The sequence below is a fragment of the Prosopis cineraria genome, unplaced genomic scaffold, assembly GCF_029017545.1.
Source record: "Prosopis cineraria cultivar Desert tree isolate PC_DT_omini unplaced genomic scaffold, ASM2901754v1 PC2, whole genome shotgun sequence".
Classification (NCBI taxonomy): Eukaryota; Viridiplantae; Streptophyta; class Magnoliopsida; order Fabales; family Fabaceae; genus Prosopis; species Prosopis cineraria.
Genome location: NW_026555333.1, coordinates 1,082,595 through 1,106,712, shown reverse-complemented (window position 1 = coordinate 1,106,712; position 24,118 = coordinate 1,082,595). Strand labels below are relative to the sequence as shown.

Sequence of the window (24,118 nt, the reverse complement as noted above, 5' to 3'; positions counted from 1 at the left end):
GAAAAGGGGAAATAATTTGCAATAAAACTAATGATATAAATCAACTTAAAAAGTTAATTTAATTCTAATTAAATATTACAGCTTTTACCTATTTTAGAAGTGCATTAATAACTTATCATGAACATACTTCCTCTACATTTGAAATATTTGTAAAATATATAAAGATATATATATACACATTTTTCTACTTTATTATCTCTGAGTTGAAAACGTAAGCCTACCTTTTATGTACCCATATTCAAAATTTTAAAACTTTTCGCATCTCATATATTGCATAGTTTCATATCCAAAACGCATATCCGTAGCAATGATTCTTGAGATGTATATGATTGTCATCACTAAAGCGATCCTACGCTGTACAAATAAACAATTGATATGATCAAGTAATGTCCTCGTAACGAGAAACCCCTTGAAAAAAACGGGGCATAAACCTTCAACCCCCAGGGACAACCTCGATGAAAAATGAAACAATGGATGAATGCCATCTGTTATCTTCTTCAAACCTGCCAATGCTGTCATACAGGGGGAACCAACTGACATTGAATCTGTTTATATAGCTGCAGAGCCTGTTTATGGAGTATTCCACAATAAATATTCTGTTCTAGTTTGCCAGGGAAGGATATTTGCAATAGAGCCCACTTGACTTGGATTGGACAGGCTATTTGTAGCGGCACCATCTCGACCAATTGCACTGGCAGATTTCAATGCTCATCCAAGGCCATGTCCATGGCCATCAAAACTGTGAGAAATGAAGGAAATCGAAACCAAGTCCTTCACATATACGCGCAGCAAGTCGCAAGCCATTTTACCTTGTGAATATTAAGATTTTACATCTGGCTTCACTGCCATGTATTTCTCAATCAATTTGTCCACAAAGGATCGAATCTGCATGTTTTAGGCATACAGTTAATAAAGCTGAGAGGCCAAGGCCAGGATATTTAAAAAACATATCTGACAAAGACAAGTCTAAGGACTCACTTCCTAAGACATTATCTACAATATGAAAAATCTTAATACAACAAGAAGACGCCTTATCCCATTAAGTATGAAAAATCTTGAAAATTAAACAAATTCAAATAATTATATTTTCAGCAAACCAACAACCAAAGGAGCCGTCTTTCCAGCGAGAAATCATTTCAACACCATCAACATGAACATGTATTATAGTATTTATGGAAGCAAGTGCTGGGCAGGAAAATTCCCAAGGCAATACTAGACAAATGTTATTAATGGCAACAGGCCAAAGACAGGACACATACCTTATTCTTTCGCTTAAAATCTAGAAATTCATGAACAGCCATGGCTTTTTCGGCATCTGTGGCTTGCTCCATCACCTGAAAAATAAAAACCATGAAAAGGGAACTAGAGTCCATTAAGACTATCAATAGATAAGTCATTCTTTATAATCTTCTACCCAGTGAAACCACAGCAGCAGCATGCTAATTTAGCAAATAGAAAAGAGCAGACAAGGAGTGAAGGATGAAATAACCTTAGTCGCACTTTTCTTCATTATAGCCTTGTACCCATCCTTATCTAGTTTCCTCGCTTTATAAAGGGGCATAAGCAGCGATGCAACATAATCAACAACAGCCTGTTTAATGCGATCCGCCCCTCGAGAATGACATTTTGAGGCCTCCCTATTTACAGTAACCTGTGAGACAGAGCTCTCATTTGCCATACAATCACGCTTCCAGCTGGGTAATCTTGAACAGGCATTTGATTCTTCCTCATCCTTCAAATGTATGGTTGGGTTAGAAAAATAAGAATCAGCTGCAGCTGCTTGAGATTGCCATCTCTCAATGGCATGATAGTCTTTAATCCCCACACCACTAGTTGTGTCGATCCACGCTTTTGTATATAAACTGCTGTCCAAAGCAACACTTTCTCCTGAGTGCTCTCTGAAATTTAAATGGCTAGCAATCTCATTTGAATGACTCCGCTGTGATAGGTTATCTACTGACCTTCTGGCATTGCCAAGGTCAACACAAGCAGCAGAAAAATCAACTGACCAGTCCCTAACTCGGCAATTCCTAGAATCTATCTCTGAAATACAATCTTGCCTTCCTAAAACCCCTCCAGACCACTTTTTCCTACTATCATATTCATCATTCAATGGATAATGCTCCCGTCTAGCAAATTTATGGAATGAGGGTATCTTTGGAAGTTGCAGCAGTGTATTGCACCTGGCTTCTGCTGAGGCATAAGCCTGCAAGGAACAAGAACACATGAATCTTCCAAGAAATATAGCAACTGAGATGGGGAAGGAGAACATTAGATCCAACAAGGGGAAATTTTCAATGAATCACTTGCCAGGAAAACAAATTTCAAGGATAATATTATACCAGAAAAATTTGCTAAAGCACTGAGAAACCAATCTTCACTATATCAGCTAAGAAATTAATACATTAGTGAGGAGGGGGATCAATACCAGGACTAATGCTTCATATTCACAATAGCATAAAAATTACTTCATTAAAATACTCAATCCAATCAAAGAACCATCTTATGTTATTACAGAATACAAAACTATTATTTATCCAACACTAGCTGAATGCATATTATGTTATAGATTTTGAGATGTACGTCTTTTGATCCTATTTATAAGTCACTTATGTTTCACCAAACCAAGAAAGACCTTGAAACTCATTACCTCTATCTAAAAATTTAGTAATTCTTCAATTTGCCCCTATTAAATATACATAGTTTTTTTTTTTGTAAGAAAATATACACAGTTTTAATAATGTATTTTCTCACCAACATTTACTAGGAGGTAAAAGTGAAAATTTGTAAGGAAAATTTAATGACGTGACTTATAACTACAACAACAAAAAAAATCCTCCTCTCTCTACTTTATTAATAGAACCACAAGGAGTAACTTAGCCTGACCTAGAGTGAACACAAAAATGAAAATTGGACAAACATGAAAGGAAACAAAGACCAACAATCTCAATCCAAAGGGAAGAGAGGGAAATCAAGGAATTCCCAACCACCCACAATGACCAGAGTTGAAGAAGTTGGTTAGAGTAAAAACACAATCAACAAGAGCTAAGGATTATACAGTCAAGCAAGGAGAAGTAAGATGTCTACATCATGCAACAAGCCAAAACTCAAACAAATTTCAGGTGGCCAATGAGAAATCAAAAGAGAAACAATGGGCTATGGAGGTATGGGAGTGCAAATATCTGACCAGAATTTGTGAACTCTGGCACAAATATCTACAGATTCACATTTTGTAATCACAGTAAAACCAAAATCTGACCAGAATTTATGAACTCTGGCACAAAACATCAAAAATGGCAGCCATATTTTACAAGCAAAGTGGTATAACAAAGTCCAGCTAGCTAATATCAACTGATCTCTAGTAGCACCTAGGCACCACATCAAAAGTTCTTGACAAAAGAAATACAGTTCCATGAGAAACGTACCTCAGCAGCAGCAAGTGCTTTAGCACGAGCAGCTTCTGCTGCTGCAATTGCGGCCTGTTCTTCTTCAGACAAAACATAACAGTTACCCTCTCCCTTAGTAACTGCTTTGCCTACTGAACCATGGGACCTGGAAGAATTGACGCTGTGTCTGGAGTCATTTGCCTCCTGTTGTCTTACTTGTTTGCTGTGCAATTTCTTCACATTTGCAATGGAAGGTGAACTACTTCCAGCAGACGCAGAAGCCAGCAAACCTCCTTTATTCTCAAAAGCACCATGATGCATAGTCAGAGGTGGCTTTCCTGAGGTTGAATCTTTCAGAGATTTTCTCTTTGATAAATCTGCAGTAGTTGCATGTCTTGAAAACTTCAATCCACTGCTAGAAGCTTTTTCCTTGCGGAAGATTTCAAGCCATACACTGACCAACTGGCTTGCTATAGCACGTATATCACGGCTAGTATGTACACAAACTTTTTCCTTCACTGTTTTCCCTATGCCTAAACCAGAAAAAAGAAAAGATGAACAAATAGTATAGGAGAAACAGTGGAAATCATATCAACTACAGTGGGTCCATGAATTTGCAGGAGCCCAAGATAAGTTGCCATTCACAACTTGCCAATACTTTGGCTTCCTATACTTTTCATATGTTATATTGACTATCAAATAACCACACCTCACATTACTAGATATTTCAAAGGGTAAGAAATACATATATATCCGAACAATTAGATGAAAATGTCCCTAAAATGCTGCATGTACTGTTAGTAGGAAGATCATAAAAGACAGAAATGAACCATCTCAACACATCTTCATCTTCTAAAATGCTGCATGCACAGTTATTCTTGTCCCACCAAAATTCCTCCCTGCACCAATTCTTACCTAATTGAACTATTTATACTCATCAATCATTAATACTCGACATAGCAAAGACACAGCAACAAAATCATATAATCCACATATTAGCAAGCATATATTAATGTGAAGTCTTATAACAAGTAAAATATATATACCTGATAAGCGCACAGCAAGCAGATCAGTTGAAACCCGCACAAGGAGACGCACACAGTGCCGTAAGAGTTGGGTCCCATCCTTCCCCATTGAGTCCTATTAAGAGTTGCAAAGACATTATTTAAGAAATTCAATCACCAAAAGATAAAGATTTAAGTGTTTTGACATTAAAAAGATAACAAAAAACTCAAGCACGATCCATCAAAAAATTTATAACAAAATTTGAGAATAATGCACTGCTGCTATAAAAGTACCAGTATCCATGAGTTAAGAATAGTAAGCCCCTCTTTACTCCCAGCAAAGGATTTCAAGTTATCAACAGGAAGACTCAACAATTGTTTGGCCACATGCAAGCGACCAGCACTGGTTTTCGCATTGAAGAACATGTCCCTAAGTAAACTTTCACGAGTAATGATTTGAGCACCATCTAAAGAATTCTTGTACAAGGCATTAGAAAGTTCAACTGCATCTAGTCTCTTTATTATATCCCTAACTTCATCCCTCTCATTATCCGACTGTCTGAGTGCAGCCTCCATTGCCTCCACTTCAGCAGTATAATCATTACCAGTGTTCAATAGGTCAATTATACGCACCGCCTCCCGGAGTCCACTCATCATTGCACCACCAACTGTATCAGGATGCTCTTTGCAGGTTGCTTCACCAGCAAAAAACAAGCAGTTATCAACTGGCCTCCCTAACATATCATAGTCTTCTCCAGATGCTCCGACAGAAACATATGAGTAAGCACCATAACTAAAAGGATCTCGACCCCAATCAGTCACAACACATGCAACAGGATCAGGTACTGCATCCTCCCTGAAAAGTTTACGGAGAACCATTAATGCATGGTTGACGTGATCAGCAGAACTCAAACATTGACCATCTATTGCAGCCCTACCAACAACCAATGCTATAAGGACAGGAGCCCCAACTGTTTTCCTTACATTCCAGAACATAAAGCAGTAACCTCTTCTGCTTGTTTCTTCTGCTGTTGCTCCAAAGTAGTCCACTGCATCATCCCAAAACACACTAGGAAATTCCAAAATCACTTTATTGAGCACTCCAAACCCAAGACGCTGGATGGAAGAGCATTTCCACTGAGGCAAAGATGGGGAGAATTTTATAGTTTCAGCCTTCAAACAGCCCAGTGGAACAGTGATAAGGACAGCATCACCAACAAACTCCTTGCCATTTGATGTAGAAATTCTGACTATATCACTCCGGCCAGGCTCCTTACCATAGGACACATTTGTTACCACATGGTTCAAGTGAATAGGAAGCCCTTCTGCTAGAGACTCCACAACAGCACTATAACCCCCTTTAATCATACAATGAGCCCCCCCAAATCCACCATAAACATCATCTTGATTCCAGTAGGGAAGGGAAACCTCCTTAAGAAGAGCCGCACAACCATACTCTAAATGAGCAAAGTGCCAATCCATAACCCTCCGTTCTAGAGGACTCAAAACTTCCTCCTGGCTAATGTTTTCCTCAGCACCGCCCCTTTTGGCATTGAATGATACATCTGCAAAATTATTTTGTTCAACTTCTTCACTACTTCTACCAAAACGTGTCCTTCGACGCCTTGTAAGAGCATATTCTAAACCATCTTCTAGAGACATTTTCATAGCTTGTTCACCCTTCTGAGCAACAAGCAATACCATGTCATCCAGAAGACTATTATATTCAGCTTCCAATGCCTCATCCAGGTCTGCAGGAACCTTCTGTCCTGTTACTATGTCATAAAGAGGACAGTCACTTTTTAGCACAGTCAACTCAAGGCCCAATTGAGCACAAATCAATGAAGAAGGATCTGGTCTTCTCTCAGTGGCCACATCAGCCTCAACTCCAGTGATAATGCTAGCACCAAGATCCACAGGAACAGAAAGAGATGAATGGTCAGTATATACACGACCTCCTATTCTATTCCTAGCCTCAAGTACAGTCACAGAGAAACCCTGACGTTGCAAGTGGCGAGCAGCAGTTAATCCAGCAGGACCAGCTCCAATGACAACCACTCTTTTCATGGCCTCTGAAACAGACTGCAAAGGATCTGGTATCTGATCATCTAAGGAATATTTAACACAGGTAGATTCATTGCTTTTCTCAGTGGCTACAATAGAAGTCATTCTGCAATCAGAATTGTTGGAAGAAGGATCAGAACTGTTAATGTGTATGAGCCCAACTCCACTTGCCTGAATCCCATCATTTTCCTGGTACTCATCAATTTTTCTTTCTTCATGAAGCATTATATTTGATAGATCCAACGCCACTGGATCACCATACCTGTTGCCTTCAATAGCTTCAGGAGCCAAGTTTACATAATCAACTTTGAGACCATCAATTTTCATGGAAGTATCTGACCTATTACCATGGCCTACAATGAAGGTAACTCCGTCTTCAGAGTCAGCCATGGAAGCTGTGGAACTGTCCTCAAATCCCTTTTCTTTTACAAGTTTATAACTATTCCCAGCACTGGCTCCCGCATTCTTGTGAGAGGCAATCCCAACATTTATATAACCCTGCCAAAAGTTTTTAACATTTTGAATTACTAAAGCCATTGATACGCTGCTATATTTTCTCAGTAGAAGAGTAAAGAAAATGAAGTTGATAACTCAGCAACATGGGGAATGAACTTACGCATTGATCAAGAAATGCATAGACTTCCCTAACAAGAGAAGAACGAGGAGATTCATCCTCAGATGGAGTATCACTAACTCCACAGTCAGAAAGAGGCAAAATGCGAGTGACATCTCTGCTCCAAATACTTAAGATCTGGTTTCTGTAAATGCAATCGCATTCATAGAAATAGAACTTGTTAAAATCTATAAATTTACGAGTATGGTATGTGTATGCCAATGAATTTAAACGAACAAAAACTTTTAACAGCCAAATTTCCATCAAATTCCCAGTTTAATCAAAACATAATTAAACATCAACCTGCAAATCTTAGAATCTGCAATACCATACTCATGAAAATCTTTCAAGGTCAATTTGCATAATTCTGTTAAGAGACTCTGAAGAGTAGAAGTCAGGAAACAATGTTCTATGATATCCCATCATTTACAGAAGAAACTAAATTTAAATAAGGAAAAATAAAAACCAACCTGCAAATCTACAGTAGCAACGCAGTATAGCAAATAACAAGCTAATAAAGAATAGCCAACCAACTCCTGAACAAGCAAGCTCATCATGAATCTAAACAGTCCATATTAAATTTGGGCATTCCAATTTAATTTAATTTATTTTAATTCTTATATTTTCAATACTTGTTTATTGTAATAGATGCAGAATCTCTATGAAAAAAAGATAATATTGCAACCATCACTTTTTCTCAAAAAATAATTTTTTTCTTTAAAAAAGTTAGTCCAGATCTCATTGAGTGATAAGCACCAGGCTCCTTTAATACAATAGAAGAACTATATGGAGGACAATCCTGCCAACAAGACAGCTTTCAAATGTAGGATCTGTGGTTACTGTGCACGTATTCTATTTAGCTAAATTTAATCCAACAATATAATAAGTATAACGACAGAGTACAAGTTAATAACAATAGTAAATTTTGTTTAAAAAGGTATGAGTAAAAAAGATGTGCCAATGCAACCAAATTTATCATAGAAAGACGACATCATTTCTTAAGCTTTGCACGTTAGAAACTAGGAAGTACAGATAGGAGAATGACACTAGCCTATAAAAATGCAAAGTGAAAATACAAATTTCTATTTTCTAAAACGGACAAAAGCCCAATAGGAAGAAAAAATTGAACCACCAAGACGGAATCTAACTAAATTGTTGTTTCTTCATTCATGTTTTTTTTTTTTTAGCAAATAACCAAAGATGAGTTGTTCATCTACCCAATTACAACAGATGAATTATCCTACATGCCCCCACTCCAGAACAGGCTAGAAAAACCAAGAATAAAACAACCTTCTTAATGCCAATGAGCTGAGAGCCTTAGTTTTTGTCAGATTCAAGTAAGCTTAATATCTTTTTTTTTCCGACCCTCTGACACCATTTTTCCCCACTTCCTAAACAAGCCTTTAGTCAAGTCTTATGCTTAAGCAACCGAAACAAAAAGAACACAAAATCATCAATACTGAAGAAAGAAAAGGAAAAATGCAACCTCACTACACTGGGAAATAGCAATTGCAAGCCCATGTAAAAGCACGTTAAGAGGATATCTACTGACCTACAATACAAATAGTCCTGAAGACCACCTTTACGCTTCAAGATCTCCTTAAATCTTATCTTTTCAACTGGACCAACTGCACGAGCTTTCAGACCAGCTGAAACTGCTGCTGAAATGCTACCTGACTCTTCATCAGCATTCAAAGAGGAAGCACTCTTCATTCTTGGTCTGAGAGTGCGTTCATCATCTACAACTCCTTGGCTTTCAAGAAAAGATTGATCGTTAGTTAAAATCTCCCAGTCAGCATCCCCCTCATAAGCCATGTCTCCATGCCTGCGCTTTTTGGCCTTACGAATGGCACGCTGAACAGCTGATATCTTATCATGTTTGTCAGAAAACTCCGACCCAGAGACCGCACATTCTGCGTAATTATAATTTTCTTCCAGAATTGCAGGTGGTGAGGTTCCATCAGCTCCTTTCTTGTCATAAAGATGACCATCATTTGGAAGAGATCCCTCTTCAGATGTGTCATTTGAAGATTGAATTTGATGTAATACTGAGCTACATTTCTGAATGGAAACAGTAGAATCAGCTGGAATGACACAAGGTTCTAAGGGATTTTTGGAGCAATTTGACTGGGCAGCCAATTTATTCTCCTCAGCTTCAGTAGACATCATTAGAGATAAATTACCAACAAAAATTACAGTTTTTTTTTCCGCTGGAAAACCTGAAGCAAGATCTTGCAGTTCACCTTTTGTATCCAGACTACCACCATCTACCTTGTCATGGAATCCAGAGAATTTCAGAGCCCTATGTCTGGAGGATTCCTCGGACTCTTTTCCAGAAACCAGCTGATCATCGTCATAAAAATGTTCACATGATCTATTCAGGGGCTTGGAGACTGGAGGAGGTGAGGCAATTTCTTTCTCCACAGAAGTAAGATCGTCATTTTCTCTTCTATCATTACACATTACTACCATTTTATCTGTTAACCTTTTCTTGAACTCAGTCTCACTAACACCACATGGCCCTTCCCCCAATTCTAAGAGTGAGGCAGTTTCAACCATTTCTTCAGGACCACATAACCTGACAGAACACTGCTCCAAACCATCACTGACAAATCTTTCTTGAAATGCAACCTTTTGGTGGGAAGGAGAGCAAACATCTCCAAATTGAACAAAAGATGATTGCCGGCTGTCTTTATTGCAGACATCAGTCATAGATTCCAAATCATCACCAAGTTTAACTTTTTGCTGGCTATCTCCAGCTGCCAATCCATTTTGAATATTTGAATGAAAAATGCCCTTGGAAATTTCCTCTTGAAGACAGCCGTAACCAAACTTCTTATTATCCATTACAGATGCTGAAACAGGCCTATGTGAAGGTGATCCTTGAGGAAAATCATTGGCAGATTGCAAAAGTCCACTGCCTAATTTTAAGGAAGAACTAGATTTAGATCCACAATCAGCCATAGACTCTACAGATTCTGGAATACTTTTCAAAACAGGGTTCAACCCATCGCCCACAATCTGGCTCCCAGTATTCTGCTTTGAACTTGATGATGCACAAGAATTCCTACTCAAAATAGACTGTGCGTTTTGGAAAATTGAAGACAGTGAGTCTTCCTTCTGTTCTACAGAGGAGAGTCGTAAACCATTGCCCGGTAATAAAACCAAACCTTTGTCATCCTTCAATGTACTCCTAGATTCCCAAGCAATCAAATCATCATTGGATGTAGTGTGAACCTCACTTCCCTTAAGATCCATGTGAAATCTCTCAAAGTTTCCTTGATTGCCGCCCACTGCTTTTTCAACCATAGTATCAGATCCATTATTACCCAAAACCAGCCCTTCCTTTACATTTTCTAGATCCCCAGCATCCAGAGAACTACCAGCAACCACATTCAAATAAGAATTTCTTAATCTGGCGGTTCCAGATCCCTGATCTCTCTTTGGACCCTTCAATCTTTTCCGGAAACTGGCTAAGGTGTCATCCATGCCCCCAGAATCCTCTTCTACGTCAACCAATTTCTTCCCGGCAGCCTCAGCATTCTGAAATCTATCACCAGTGCCCTCTAAAGTCAAATTAACGTTCTTGGAGTTACGTGGCCTCCTCAGCTTAAATAGAGACCCAATGGGTTCGTTATCATCCGAATCAAAACTAATTTCCACCTGTTTCGATCTTTTCTTGGTCCCAGACCTCTTCACTTCGCCATCCATTTTCGTCTAACCCTAGGCTTCCAATAAAATCGTCAATTATACTGATCCCTTCAGCCCAACTTCGGCGCCCAAATCAAGATGCACCAATTTAGAATAAGAATTATTGCTTTCCACTTTTCCATCATCAAAAAGCTAAAGCTCGTGCTTCAATATGAACCATAAATCAACCATACATATACATAAAAACATTGTGAGAATTCGAAGACAATCCTTCGCAGGCACATAAACAAATACACAATTATTGGTGAAGAATCTGTGAATCAGTGAGTCTACGACCAAGTTAATAGTCAAAAAGGCCCATTTACCTTGAACAACTAAGTCCTGGAGAAAGCGGGAGGAAAAAAAAAATAGTACTATCAATATCCGAAAGTAACTCAGCCCAATAAAGAGATAGTGAGCGAACGAGGCACGGGGAAGGAAACCGGGAATACCCAACCTGTGCCCTCCGAAGGTGGCGCTAATGAAATCGTTTCCACATAAGGGTGCGCACGTTAGCGTCTCATTACGGCAAGCCAGGGGAATGCCCGCTCTATAACTTGCGCCGCTACAGGGATAGAGTGAGTGCAGAGAATAACTTCAAAATCATTATAAAAAAAAGGCCAGGGAGAGATAGAGATGAAATTTTAGAGTGCAACCAAAACAGCCATCAGTTAATTGACAGTGCTCCAAATTTTCCATGAACAGGGATGCGGCAGATTAGGGCTTGGACGCTGGTGGGCAACATGGCATGGCAGCAGGCAATTTTTTTTTTTTTTTGGTTGCCTGGAGTATTATTTTAGGCATCCAACTTTTGTATTAAGTTTGGTCAAAAAAATACTTTTATATAAAATTTTAATTTAATTTAATTTTTAATTTTATAAAATATTTTTTAAATTATCTAATGCTCATATCATTAGTTTCATATCAATCATTATTATTTTAAAAATAAATTTAAAAGTCAAACATTTAAAAATATTTTATAATATTTAAAAATTTAATATAAAAATTTTTTTTGTGATTAGACTAACGACTTTAAGATTAAAGGATTGAGAAAATACTTTATAAAATTAAAAGACTAAAATGAAATATAATACTTCCTCTATTCTAAAATATAAAATATCTTGATAAAAATAAAGTTTTATTAATACATTTTAATATTATCATTTACATATATTTTCTCTTTTAATATTTTTTCACTAGTGGAGTGTAAATGAAAGTTATTTTTAAAAAAATTATTTTTTTTTGAAAAAATAAGATTGTAAAGTGTATTTAAAAATTTTATTGACATGTATGATTTTACCTAAAATATTTATAGTTTGTGATGGAGAGAGTATAATTTTTATCTTTCAACTATTCACATAAGAATATTTGGTATCCTAAATGTTATACAATTTTCCCTGTTAGCATTTGAAAATGATGCATGATATTGATTTAAAAATTGCAGAAAAAACTGTAAAGATTATAGAGAATAAGTCAAAAAATTACACACATATACTTATAAGAAAGTTTATCAATTAAGTGTCTAAAATTATATAAAAATATCAAGATATAAATGTTATTTTTTTATCCATGCAAAAGATCAAGATATGATTTTGACCGACTAATTTAAAACTACTAACTAATCACCAAACCATAATTGCAGGCAATAACATCAATAAATAATTAAAAAATATTATACTTGCTTTTTTACCAACTATATTATATTTGTTTTAGTAATGTCATATTAAATATCAATGGTTTTAAACTATAATAATTTAAATATTATTATTATTTACAAGTCTTCACACATAATTTACAAATTACATTTTGAGATTTAAACATTCTTGAAAATTTACAACTTAAATTGTGCATCTATTATTTATAAATAAAAGTATTTTGTTTACATTAGTTATAAATTTTTTAAGGATGACTTACAAATTTGGAGGAAAACTTATAAATTATCATATATTTTCTTGTATGATACCTGTTTGTAATTTTATTAGTCTTTCTCTATGATTTTTAAATCATTTTTCTATTTCCTTAGTCAATTAATGGTTTAACATTTTTAAAGGCAAAGTGTTCAGCATAGGAGTGCACTAATACACCATTTTTAAATATTAAAAAAAAATTATATTACATATAATTTAGAATACCAAGCGTTCTTAAGATAATTGTTAAGAACAAAAATGTCTTTAACCCTTATTTTTATGATATTGAAATTAAAAATTTTAAGGAAGTTTTTATAATTAATAATTAATATTAATATTTTTATTAAAGTATGATGGATGTAGAAATTGTCTTTGATGGCATGACAAGGGTGAGATATTCACCAATAATCCTCTAATTTTTTAATCAAACATTCATATGGATCACGTTATTGTACAAATTTAAATTCTTTCTATTAAATTAAATAAATAATAAAAATATAAAAACGCATTTAATTAAATTTTTTATTAGAGAAGCTGTGTAGAAATTTGACATTTTAGTATAATCTTTTTTTTCTTTTTGTGAAATGCATCTACATAACTTCATTGACAATGATTGCTACTCTATGTGATTTATATAATTATTGTATACAATAATAAAAATATAATTAATTTTTATTAATATTCTACTATCATGAATGGGAGGAGAGAGCGTTTAATCATTTAATATTGATGATGGAAAAAAAATTTTTTGGTTTTCCAAGCTATCTATGGTTGACAATTACAAGAATAATCTCTTGAAGAATTTAAATGCCATTTAAGGGATTGGATGGGCAAAAAATTATTTAATATTAATATACCCCTCCCTTTAAACATGAAAGCATTTTTTGATAAGTTAAATACTTTAAAATATAAGATATTTTTAGTGGTTCAATATGTAATTATTGTGCTTTTCCAAAATGTTCCTAATAAATAAATTAATTTATACTTATTCTTAAATAAAATACTCTTTCAAATAAGGGTAAGTGTGGAAAGATGATGCTAGTTTGAAAATAGTTAAATAATTATTAGGGATAAGAGTTAGTTAAAATGTCTCAAGGTTAATAAATAAAATAAACTTTGAAGTATTGCACGAAAAAAACGTCCTAAATTCTGAACTTTAAAATGTGTAAAATTTATCATAAACTTTTAATTCACAACAAATTAAATTTACTATTAACTTTTTGTTAATGGCGTTATTGTTCACAACGGCTTTCAAATCAATAATGATGTGGGGTAGTCCCTTACTGATGTGGTAGTCCTTACTGATGTGGCAGTCCCTTACTAATGTGTCATTTGTGTATTAATACTACAGATCCTAAATTACTACACAAGTAGTGTCCTGGATCCCAAAAACATTAACATGAAGCGTGCCCATTCAACGCAAATGCTATAGACAAATAGGACAAAAAAAAAGAAAAAAGAAAAACAAAAAAAAGAACAAAAAAGAAAATTAGCACAAAGGGTGGCATCATGATTTTCAACACAAACACCATCAAACAAAAAGCACTACCCTATTAGTTAGACTTAGAAGGAATTCATAGCTCTACACGTTTGCATAGCTTGAGAGGTAATATAATAGTGATAGACTATCATGCTTTACTTTCTACCATGATCCTATGAATGAAAATAAAAGGCTTAAAAATTATCTCCATACCTTTGCAACCTTCATTGTTTGACCTCAATTTTCTCTTACTCTTTTTTTCATCTCCCTTCCCATTTTTCTCTCAAAATCCTCAATTTTTCCTCCATTGTCTGGTCTCCCCTCTTCTTCTTTGCTATCCCTTTTATAGGCACCACTAGAGTTTTTCCTCTTAAAGACAAAACCAAGCATATCAAGGCAATTCCTATTTTGACTTTTCTTCATTATTTCATATTCAAATTAGTGCGTTTAATTTGAAAGAACCATAATTGTGAGGATTTGGAGGCCACAAAAAAGGAAAAAATTTATTTTGAATTATGAAGATATTATTTCATTTTATTAATTTTTTTATAAAATCCTATTTTTCCTTATTATTTTATTTCTTTCTTTTTTTTTACTCAAATTTATTGGGCTTTTTATTTATTTTTAATTTACATCTAAAAACTCGAACAAAATAAGTGTTCAAAGAAGGGGATAAGGGTCGATTGAAGGGGGGAACGAGAAGATTCATCAGCTAGATTATCCATCACTCATCATCAAGGTGGGCATTGGACAAACGATAGGAGGACGATAACTGAAGGAGGATAAGAGGCAGGAAGAGAGAGAGGAGGAAGGGAGAGAGAAAAGGGAAAGGCTAGCTTTTTTTTTTCACTTTTTATAGTTTTAAAAATGCTAGGTGTTTGCCATATGTCAAACAAACGGTCAATAAATGGTCAACCTTAACAACATCAAGATCAAATTTCACCCTTTTTAAAAGTTTTTTAGAGGCGAAATTACTCTAACAAAAAGTTTAGAATATCAGCACTTTTGGTGAAAAAGTTTCAGGATAAATTTATTATTTAATCCTATATTAAATAATAAAATGCACGACAAATCTACAGTCCAGATCGAATATGAACTAGAATCTAGCAACTGATAATTTGAGACATAGATTACCAAGAAATAACATAACATATATAAATTTTCACCTCAAAATATAAATTACCAGTTCATATTCATCTGAATGTAAAACCATATACCATTAACTTCCAGGGATGCATTCTGACATAATATGGCCTTTTAAGTGCATCCTTAAAATATGGTAAGCTCTCTACTAGAATATTGGCCGTGAGGTTAAAGATTAGAAAGAAAAAGCGGTTAAAACAAACAATAAAAATTCAGGCCCATGCAAGGAGTGCAGAGATTAACATCCAATAAACTGCATTTAAAATTTTATTTGAGTCTTAAATCTAGCAAGGAAAGATGAAATTCACAGAAACTAATATCACAAGAAAATTATTTTTTTGATGAATACAATTTAAAAATTGCGTTTCATGTAGCTATATATATTTGAGATTCAGAATGAAAATAAGTTAGCTATTTGTGACTTCATTTGAGGCTCCCTGAACCTTGAAAAAATTACACACAAACAAGTGGATTTGTCTCATAATTGCTTAGGAGAAAAAATAGTAATAAAAAGATGCACTGCAACTATAATGGATATAAGGTGGCTCATAATTAACTATGTTCATTTGATTCAAAATAGTAATACAAACACTACACCAAAATAGTGATTTTCTCATAGCGTATTTATGTGAGAAAATAATCAAAATTTTATGAGAACATCATTTTTCATAGAATTTTCACAACAAAAGGTCCATAACTAAAACAATCAAAGAAAAAATATTTCACACAAATAAAACAGTGAGAACGATTTCTCACATTATTATTTGTAAGAAGTTTCTCACAGCCTTTAAAACTGCAAGACATTCTTGCTGAAAGGTTTTAAGAGAAGTTCTTGCAATATAAATCTAAGACAATTTCTCACACATAAATGATGTGAGAATTTTTCTCATATCGCTATGCTAGAGAATTTTTTATAACCATTTTCTATAATAAATTCTCATGTATAACAAATTTGAAATAATTTCTTTTGAATTTTTTGCAAAGAAAAATTCGTTAGTCTCATAATAATGTATTGTGAGAAACACTACAACTAATGCCACATCACTTACCACCTTACGCCATTTCAATTGCCACGTATGCATTACCACGTGTGCATTTGCTCATGCCACCTAATGTCATGTCACTCACCATGTGTAGGTCAGCTCATACCATGCCATTTGCCACGTCACCATCTCATATGCTGCATGTCATTTGCCACCTCACGCCACATCACCTCCTCATGCCATGCCATTTATTTGTTGCAAAATATGCTAATGTTGAAGATTTGAACCTTTGATCTTTCATCTTTTAAGGCTTATGCCTTTTTCTTTACTAGTTGAATTAAAACACGCCTGCAATCATCATATATAAAATTAAATATATATTAATACTTCATACGCATTATAGAATATTCCCTCCGTTAAAAAATATAAGGCATTTTTAATTGAATTTCATCTTAATAAAGTAGTTACTTACTTTCAAATTAAACCTATCTTTTCATACGCATTCTTATTAAATACCCTACAATAATATAAAGTCATTCATCAATAGGGGTACTTTTTAAAAAAAGAAAATGATTATACCTCAAAAAACTAAAAATGCTTTACATTTTTGAACAGAGGAAGTAATATACTATTAAAAATGTAACAGCCCTCTGCTCACCCCGTCTACTTGAGGTCTTTTGCGGCGCTGGACACTCTCTCCCCCCTCCCCCAGCAGGCCCCACAACAGGGTCACCCCACCCCTTACGGTGGTTCAATGGTACTAGACTCTGCCTCAACATTCGCTATGTAGGAGAGGTTGTGGGTTCGAGTCTGGGGAGGCTCTCCGCAAGGGGAATAATCCGCATACTACTGTGGGGAAGCCTTTGTCTCCTGATGCTCACCGTAAGGGGTGGGTCGCCCTGTTGTGGGGCCTGGGGGGAGAGTGTCCTGCGCCGCAAAAGACCTCAGTTAGGCGGGGTGAGCGGAGGGCTGTTACAAAAAATATACATATATTTTATTTTATTTTTAATTAATAATATAATAAAATAATTTATATGACTATTTATATTATATTTTTAATAAAATATTATTTTATCAAAAAATATTTTTTTATGAAATGAACTTAAAAGAAATAAATTTTAAAAATTAAATAATTTATTTTAAATATTTTGACCAATTTATAATTTTTTAAATTAAAATAATTAAATAAATAATATGTATTATATTAGTTTATGTTAGATATCTTTTACTTTTATTTTCCTAAATTTTTTTTAAAATCTAATAAATAAATGACTAAATTTTTGTCTTCTTCCAAAATAGTTAAATGTTTTCCTTCCTTTCTTAAAATAAATTTTATCCACAATTTTTCAATTATCTTAAAAAGTATTTTAATAAAAAAATTAATTTTAATCATATAAATTTTGGTAATAGTCATTTTGAATAATTTTTAATTTGTAATGAATACCAATAGCTCACGATCTAAAATAATTATAAAGATATCATATGTGATCACTATAGATAACCTCTAATCATTACCTACCTGAAAACAACAAGCCAAAGAAATTTGAACCAAGCCTAAATAGTCAAATTCTTTTTTATTATTAATAGTCAAATATTAATTTTTTTAAAATATAAATTAAAATTGACTAAAAAATAAACAATAAAATAAAATAATACTCCCCCCGTTTAAAAATATAAGGCATTTTCAACCGAATCTCACCTCCAATAAAATAGTTACTTACTTTCCAACTAACCCTATATTTTTATATTTATCCCTATTAAACACCTTATAATAAATATAAAGTTATTATCAATAGGAATACTTTTTTTAAAAAGGCAATGATTACACCTCAAAAGACTAAAAATATCTTATATTTTTTAACATTCAACTCTTCAAAAATACCTTACATTTTTAAACGAAAGAAGTATTTAATAATTTAGTTATTTGGTTCAACTCAAAAGCACAAGTTATTAGGGTTAAGTTTGGCTATATGACTTTTTTTATAAAGGTAATGAGTACCTATGCATTATTATTTACTTAAGGATATAGAAGTCTTTAGGAAAAAAGTTTCTCAATATTTTTATACTTTATTGTAAAAAAAAATACTTAAATAACTTTCTCACATCTATTATCAACGAGAATTTCTCACACTTAGGAATACAGTGAGAAATTATTCAATAATAATTTCTCATGGGTAAGAATTTGAGAGAGAATTTCTTGGCATATAAATTGTGAGAAAAATTTATATTTACTTTATTTTATTATATCAATTATTAATTGATTTTATTTGTAATAAAAATAAAATATTTATATGCTTTAAAATGTAGATAAAAAGATTTATAGTTTGATTTTGGACAAAATCAATATCATTTGAATAATTTTAATCAATTAGTAACAAAATTCATATAAAATAAAAAAAACAGTTAAATACTTTTTTCATAAAACTAATTTTTTAGTTAATTAATATTATTTAACAAAAATGATTGAAAAAAGAAATATATACTTGAGTAACTTTTTCACAGTGATTATCAATGAAAATTTTTCACCGCTAATAAATTGTGAGAAACATTCAAGATAACAATTTCTCATTGGTAAAAATTTTAAAAAAAATTTCTCATGGATAATGTATCGAAAGAAGTTCTCATCATTACGCTGGCCATGAGAAATGCTTGTTCAAAAGACTTTCTCATGGAAACTATTTGAAGAGAATTTCTCATAGTATACAATCCATGATAAATAATTATGGCATGGATAAAAAGCATAGGAACTCTATCATTTAAAAATGTTTCTCATGAGTACAAATTTTGTGAGAATTTCTTTTACACATATTGTTTAGGAGAAATTGTTTTTATTATATTTTGATAACATTCCTTTTGTTTTCTCATGATTGCCAACCCTGAGAAAGCTGCCTCCAAATTGGCGCCATAATGAGTTATAGTTCTTGCAAATTTTCTCACGCAATTCTGATAGATAATTTTTTATATCATAGTCATGAGAAAAAAGTATGAAAAATCATACATAAACTGATTTTTTGTGAGAAAATCTACAAAAAATTATCATGTTTTAATGTTCGTGAGAAATTTCTTTGAAAAAAAAGAATATTTTCTTGCAGTGAAAGATGATGACGACTGCTGCAAGGTGGCTGTCAACTAACTAGCTTGTGGGGGTTGGTTATTGTTCAAGCCTGAAATGGGATCAAGTTTGTTTACAAGGGGGGCAACAAAATCTTTGCAACTAGTTATTTTCCCTTGAACAAACAATCTTAAGGTTAAAACGGAGATCATAATCTTCTCTCATTCTTAAATCCAACAATTATTGGAGCTTAATAATGTACTCATCTGGTTTTATTTATAGGATATAAAAAGAAGATTAATTTTGATCATATTTACATGACAATTCATTATTTTATATATTTATCTTTACTTTTTGATCTTTATTAAATGCTATAAAAATTGTTAAAAATAGTTCCTTTTGTTTTAATTAGAGGATAGAGAAAAAAACTTACTAAAATTTAAGATAAAATTAATAATATTTAATCTTTTTCTTAATTTTAATGAAACATACTGAAAGGATAACGATGAGAGAAGAAAGACATCCAGTGGTAGAATTTTCTTCAATACAGCAGATCCTCCGACCCACAGAATTTGATTCAAAACCTGTGTCACTAAACGTCTATATTCTCTCTCTCTCGATAAATATACCAAATTAGAGTAATGTTCTACATTTTGTTCCGTGAAATTCCTTAACCCAAGGTTGAGCGGTTGCTAATTCAACTACTCTTGGTATAAATTAAATTAGAGCAATATTATTCTTAATTTTGTTTTGAATCTCTTTGCCTTTCTCTCCTCTCAAATATAGGTAGACTCACAGTCAAACAATACGCTATAGACTAATTAGGCTGTTTGGAATTTGGATAACACTTTTAGCACAAGTCCCCCAATCTAGCTTCCCCATACGAGAAGGAACCAAATTAAATTAAAGAAACGTACTAGAGAAAAAGTAGTATAATTCTATGAAAATATAATGAATTCCATTGCCAAATCGATACAGGTAATTATCTTGTTGACAGCAAAACACTTGGAAGAAAACCTGACACAGCTTGAGCGGATCAGACTTCAAAGACAGAAAAAGTAAAAAAAAAAAAAGAAACATTCGCAGTAACAATCATTAAAGCAAAGACAAGTCAAGTTAAGCCCCATCATGATGAGCTTAATAATGGAGCTATATATCTAGTTGTTCCTTGAGAGGGCAAACGCAGACATGACTATCAAGCAGTCCAAAATAAGCACAGTAACGAAGGATGAAACCACTGCTCCACTTGTTGCCTGACAGAAATCAGTAAACTGACTGCAGACAGCAAGCCAATTGGTGTCTTGATTTCCATTGTGAGCCAAGTAAACTATCGATGCTGCTGCAGCACCACTTGAAACCGCCAGAGTCAGAAACACCTGCAATTCATAATCATTTAACATGAACTTCATATAATTAAAAGTAGTGAAGTCATACTAAATTAATGGTAATGATTTCATAGAGCTTAATTAATTACTGTGTCCAGGATAATGAGGAGAAGCCTTGCTCCGATTGCTTGAGGTCGTAATATGGTCACGACGGAGAAAGGAAGAGAGAGGACCAGGTATCCACCCACAAAAGCCATTGCGATAACAAAAAACCTGCATTTTCGCAACCAGTTAACATAACGGCCACTGTTTCTTTCTATATCTGGAAACATCTCGAGATGATTGGAGGATATGAATAGGTTAGTGATCACGTACTGGAAAGAGGTGAAATCGTCGTAGCTGGCTTCAAAGCGAAAGAACTGAGTGAAAAAAGGTAGAGTTTGATCACTGGTTCCCATGGAGGCTGCGGCACCGAGAGCAGCTGCGATGGCGCCAAGTCTGAGGATGAAGTCTATTATGGCTATCCCTCTTCTCCATCCTGCCTGCCTCGGTGCTGGAAGAAGAGGTGCTTTTTCTCTGGTGTCAACATTGCTTGTCTCTGGTACATCAATGGTGGTTGACATTTTCGGCTTTGAAGAAAGCGACAATAATCTATTGAGAAGACTGTAAATTAATTAATGGATGTGAGAGCCAAAGCTTGCGATGCAAATGGCTTGATTCATGGTGAAGCTTATATAGGGAAAATGGGTGGATATACTAAATGACAAGTCTATTAGTCAAAGGGCTAAAGAGGAGTTGTTGTACGAAACCAACTCAAACTTTCGTGTGTATGGCAAAGCAAGTAGCAAAAGTGCACTTAATCAACCTTCTTTTCTTGGGTTTCTTTTTCTTTTTTTAGAATTGAAAAGGATATAGTTGCCATGCACGATATTGAGTTTTGGACAGATTGGGTCAAATTTGCATGGATTTAAGCGCTGACTGTGGCTTTTTGTAACGAGCAAGATGAAACACCACACTTTATAGTGGGACTTGAGCTCGAATTCCAACCTGCTGATTTTATCAACAGCTTATTAACTATTAATAATCAGTCAACCAAACCACAAAGCTTCCCTAGTCCAATGGTGAACGAAGCAGAAGACTTTGTCATACAAATCAAGTTTCTAAGGTGAGTCGCATCGTTGATATCATCCACTTGAATTTTATGGAAAAAGTTTGCAACATTTTGTTAACACCATGACGTTAACTCACTGCTACTTTGTTGTTCAAAAGATTAAATTTTTCGTGATGCAACAGAGTCATATAAACAGATAAAATTTGAGACTTAATATTCACTCCTCTTTTTTAAACAAAGCTTCTAGTATTGTACCGCAAAATTGTGTATTAAATTACTAAGAAAAGCACTCTTTTCCTTTTTATGGATGCAAACAAGAAAAGTACACATTTTTCCAGTCGATCCATCGTGTTACTCATTCGATGCGTCATTGTGTGTGTGTGTGTGTGTGTGTGTGTTCCATCCATCGTGTTACTCATTCGATGCGTCATTTTGTGTGTGTGTGTGTTTGTCAAGGGAAAGAGTTAGAGAGAGAAGACGATGGAAGATGAGCTATTACCTGGTTTGGTGGGATAAAAGCAAAAGGAAGTTACGTTTTCTCCCTCCTTATTTGACGTAAAAAAAAAAAACATTAAGTAACGAGTTATATATAATAGATATTTATAATCCAACAAACATTAACTTTGTACTGTTGATTTAAATTTATTTCTATATAAAAACTATTTTCCAATCGGGAGTTAAAAGAGATAACGTCATAAAATTGGACATGGCCGTTAACGTACTCCAAAACGGAGATATCCAGAATGACACCGCAGCCGCAAGATAATATGATCCAACGACATTTCAGGAGACGACAGACAAACATAAAAACAGTTAAATAAATCAATCATATTAAATAATGAGACATCTCTTGAAGTATTCTTTCTCTGTTTTTTCAATCAATACTACAGTTCCTTAGTTGCAATGGGAAGGGGGAAAAGGGAGGATTTTACTACACATTGTATTATCGTATTATTTGAACAGGTTAGGACAAGTACGAGGTTCCACTGAAAATGTGTCCAGGTGGGGCATATCAAAAGATTTTTTTAAAAAAGAAATCAATGGGGAAAACAAGCGAAAAATTGGTGAGAAGTGAGAACACGCCTTGCCTAGCCCCGCCTTTGGAGAAAATCTAGTTGAAACTATTTATAGTGATTTTTCAAGTCAAAGGATTCAGCCATAGCCAGCAAGCGTTCTGTCCCAGAAAACCACCTCCATGCTAGCAAAGGAAAGCAACTGGTTCTGCACAATGTTTCCTCATTTTATCAAACCATTTTCCTCGATCAATTCAAAGAGCACCAATTGGCTTTCAAGGAAACCATCGCGTGCGAATTGTCCATCCTCGCTGAGCAAGTGCCCTTATCACTTGGCTGGCAGCCTCAGCAGTGTCATTGAGCGGGGGATAACTCCAGCTATCAGTCATCTGTAACTTCGAACAACGAATCGTTCTCACTTTGTATACATATAAAGATAATACAAAAAGAAAGGAAAAACATCAACAATTATAGGTTTGGAAGGCACCCTAGTTCTGCCAAACAGATCACAGAAATAATCCTGATAAACCACGTCAAAATTCTTACATTAGCCATTATATTTTGTCAGGGCTCAGGAGTCGGACCTGATGAATCTACATGCTCATCTTTCACGCTTAGGATCACATCTTTGCATTAATATAGTTTCATTAAACAGAAAGCAAAGATAACCCATGAAAACTCCCTCCACCTCTCGACCAGTAATGGAGGAGCTAAACTAATCAACAAAACTCACCTTCTCCATTCCGGTGAAAGGTCGAACAACACCTCGCTCCAGCAAACGCTTTTGAAAGTCAGCAAACTTCCATGTACACAGTTCTGCTCCAATTACATAGACGGGCTTCCTGTAATATAAGATACTGAGTCAAGGAGATCAAAAGGTATGATGAAACTAAAACTTTTACGAGATGGATCCATGATCATATCTGGCACTTACCCAGTACTGCAAGCCTCACTCAACATACTAACTGAATCAGCTGTGATGACAAAAGCATCAGCCCAGGCCAGATGTCCCATATGTGGATTTGGTCCTGAATGAAATACCCCAAAAAAAAAAAAAAACACGTTATTTCCTCTACCAAGACACCAGTTTGAATTTTACTTTCAAGAATATGGTAGCCATGTACCTTCTCCATCCCATATTGTGACCTTCGGATTTGTGCTAAATTCTCTGACTAAACACCTGGAAATCTGCCATAAGAATGAAAAGCTGATGTTGTTGCCCTAACAAAGAAAGTTAGCAAAGGACATCTCAAGTGGGGCTCCCAGCACAAGTCGTGAAAGTGCCAGAGGTGGAAGCCAGAAGTGATTATGACTACACCCTTTGGAAGACAGAATGACATCATCTTT

The 24,118-nt window shown here is 34.4% G+C and overlaps 3 protein-coding genes across 5 annotated transcripts; all 3 read right to left on the bottom strand.

Annotated features, from left to right (window-relative positions):
- Nucleotides 1-244: 244 nt before the first annotated feature.
- LOC129299860 (lysine-specific histone demethylase 1 homolog 3-like) lies at nt 245-11,258 on the bottom strand. Of its 2 annotated transcripts, XM_054938343.1 has the most exons (9): nt 11,084-11,258; nt 8,620-10,922; nt 7,071-7,212; nt 4,685-6,952; nt 4,433-4,526; nt 3,426-3,919; nt 1,490-2,206; nt 1,260-1,334; nt 245-885 (listed from the first exon to the last, which is right to left on the bottom strand). In XM_054938343.1, exons 2-9 carry the CDS (start codon nt 10,776-10,778, stop codon nt 820-822), a joined length of 6,015 nt encoding a protein of 2,004 aa, XP_054794318.1. In that variant the 5' UTR covers nt 10,779-10,922; nt 11,084-11,258; the 3' UTR covers nt 245-819. The 2 variants fall into 2 exon arrangements, with proteins under 2 accessions (XP_054794318.1, XP_054794315.1); XM_054938340.1 differs by having other exon boundaries at nt 8,620-11,258.
- A 9,011-nt stretch (nt 11,259-20,269) lies between these two features.
- LOC129298514 (casparian strip membrane protein 2-like) lies at nt 20,270-21,347 on the bottom strand. Its single transcript, XM_054936935.1, has 3 exons — nt 21,023-21,347; nt 20,797-20,920; nt 20,270-20,698 (listed from the first exon to the last, which is right to left on the bottom strand). Exons 1-3 carry the CDS (start codon nt 21,268-21,270, stop codon nt 20,480-20,482), a joined length of 591 nt encoding a protein of 196 aa, XP_054792910.1. The 5' UTR covers nt 21,271-21,347; the 3' UTR covers nt 20,270-20,479.
- A 1,224-nt stretch (nt 21,348-22,571) lies between these two features.
- Nucleotides 22,572-24,112, bottom strand: LOC129304106 (mitochondrial fission protein ELM1-like). Of its 2 annotated transcripts, none has more exons than XM_054943750.1 (4): nt 23,896-24,112; nt 23,706-23,799; nt 23,505-23,613; nt 22,572-23,166 (listed from the first exon to the last, which is right to left on the bottom strand). In XM_054943750.1, the coding sequence occupies exons 2-4, from the start codon at nt 23,783-23,785 to the stop codon at nt 23,047-23,049; spliced, it is 309 nt and encodes a 102-aa protein (XP_054799725.1). In that variant the 5' UTR covers nt 23,786-23,799; nt 23,896-24,112; the 3' UTR covers nt 22,572-23,046. The 2 variants fall into 2 exon arrangements, with proteins under 2 accessions (XP_054799725.1, XP_054799726.1); XM_054943751.1 differs by having other exon boundaries at nt 22,572-23,160.
- Between the last annotated feature and the right edge of the window lie 6 nt (nt 24,113-24,118).

Excerpts from the sequence above, each read along its gene's own strand:
- LOC129299860 (XM_054938340.1), bottom strand. The coding sequence starts at position 10,778 with ATGGATGGCGAAGTGAAGAGGTCTGGGACCAAGAAAAGATCGAAACAG. Across the intron at positions 4,527-4,684 it reads TTCTTAACTCATGGATACTG|GACTCAATGGGGAAGGATGG; the intron begins GTACTTTTATAG and ends AACTCTTAATAG. Across the intron at positions 3,920-4,432 it reads GCTTGCTGTGCGCTTATCAG|GCATAGGGAAAACAGTGAAG; the intron begins GTATATATATTT and ends TTTCTGGTTTAG.
- LOC129298514 (XM_054936935.1), bottom strand. The coding sequence starts at position 21,270 with ATGTCAACCACCATTGATGTACCAGAGACAAGCAATGTTGACACCAGA. Across the intron at positions 20,921-21,022 it reads GACGATTTCACCTCTTTCCA|GTTTTTTGTTATCGCAATGG; the intron begins GTACGTGATCAC and ends GCGAAAATGCAG. Across the intron at positions 20,699-20,796 it reads TCCTCATTATCCTGGACACA|GTGTTTCTGACTCTGGCGGT; the intron begins GTAATTAATTAA and ends TATGAATTGCAG.
- LOC129304106 (XM_054943750.1), bottom strand. The coding sequence starts at position 23,785 with ATGGGACATCTGGCCTGGGCTGATGCTTTTGTCATCACAGCTGATTCA. Across the intron at positions 23,614-23,705 it reads AGTGAGGCTTGCAGTACTGG|GAAGCCCGTCTATGTAATTG; the intron begins GTAAGTGCCAGA and ends CTTATATTACAG. Across the intron at positions 23,167-23,504 it reads CTTTCACCGGAATGGAGAAG|TTACAGATGACTGATAGCTG; the intron begins GTGAGTTTTGTT and ends CGTTGTTCGAAG.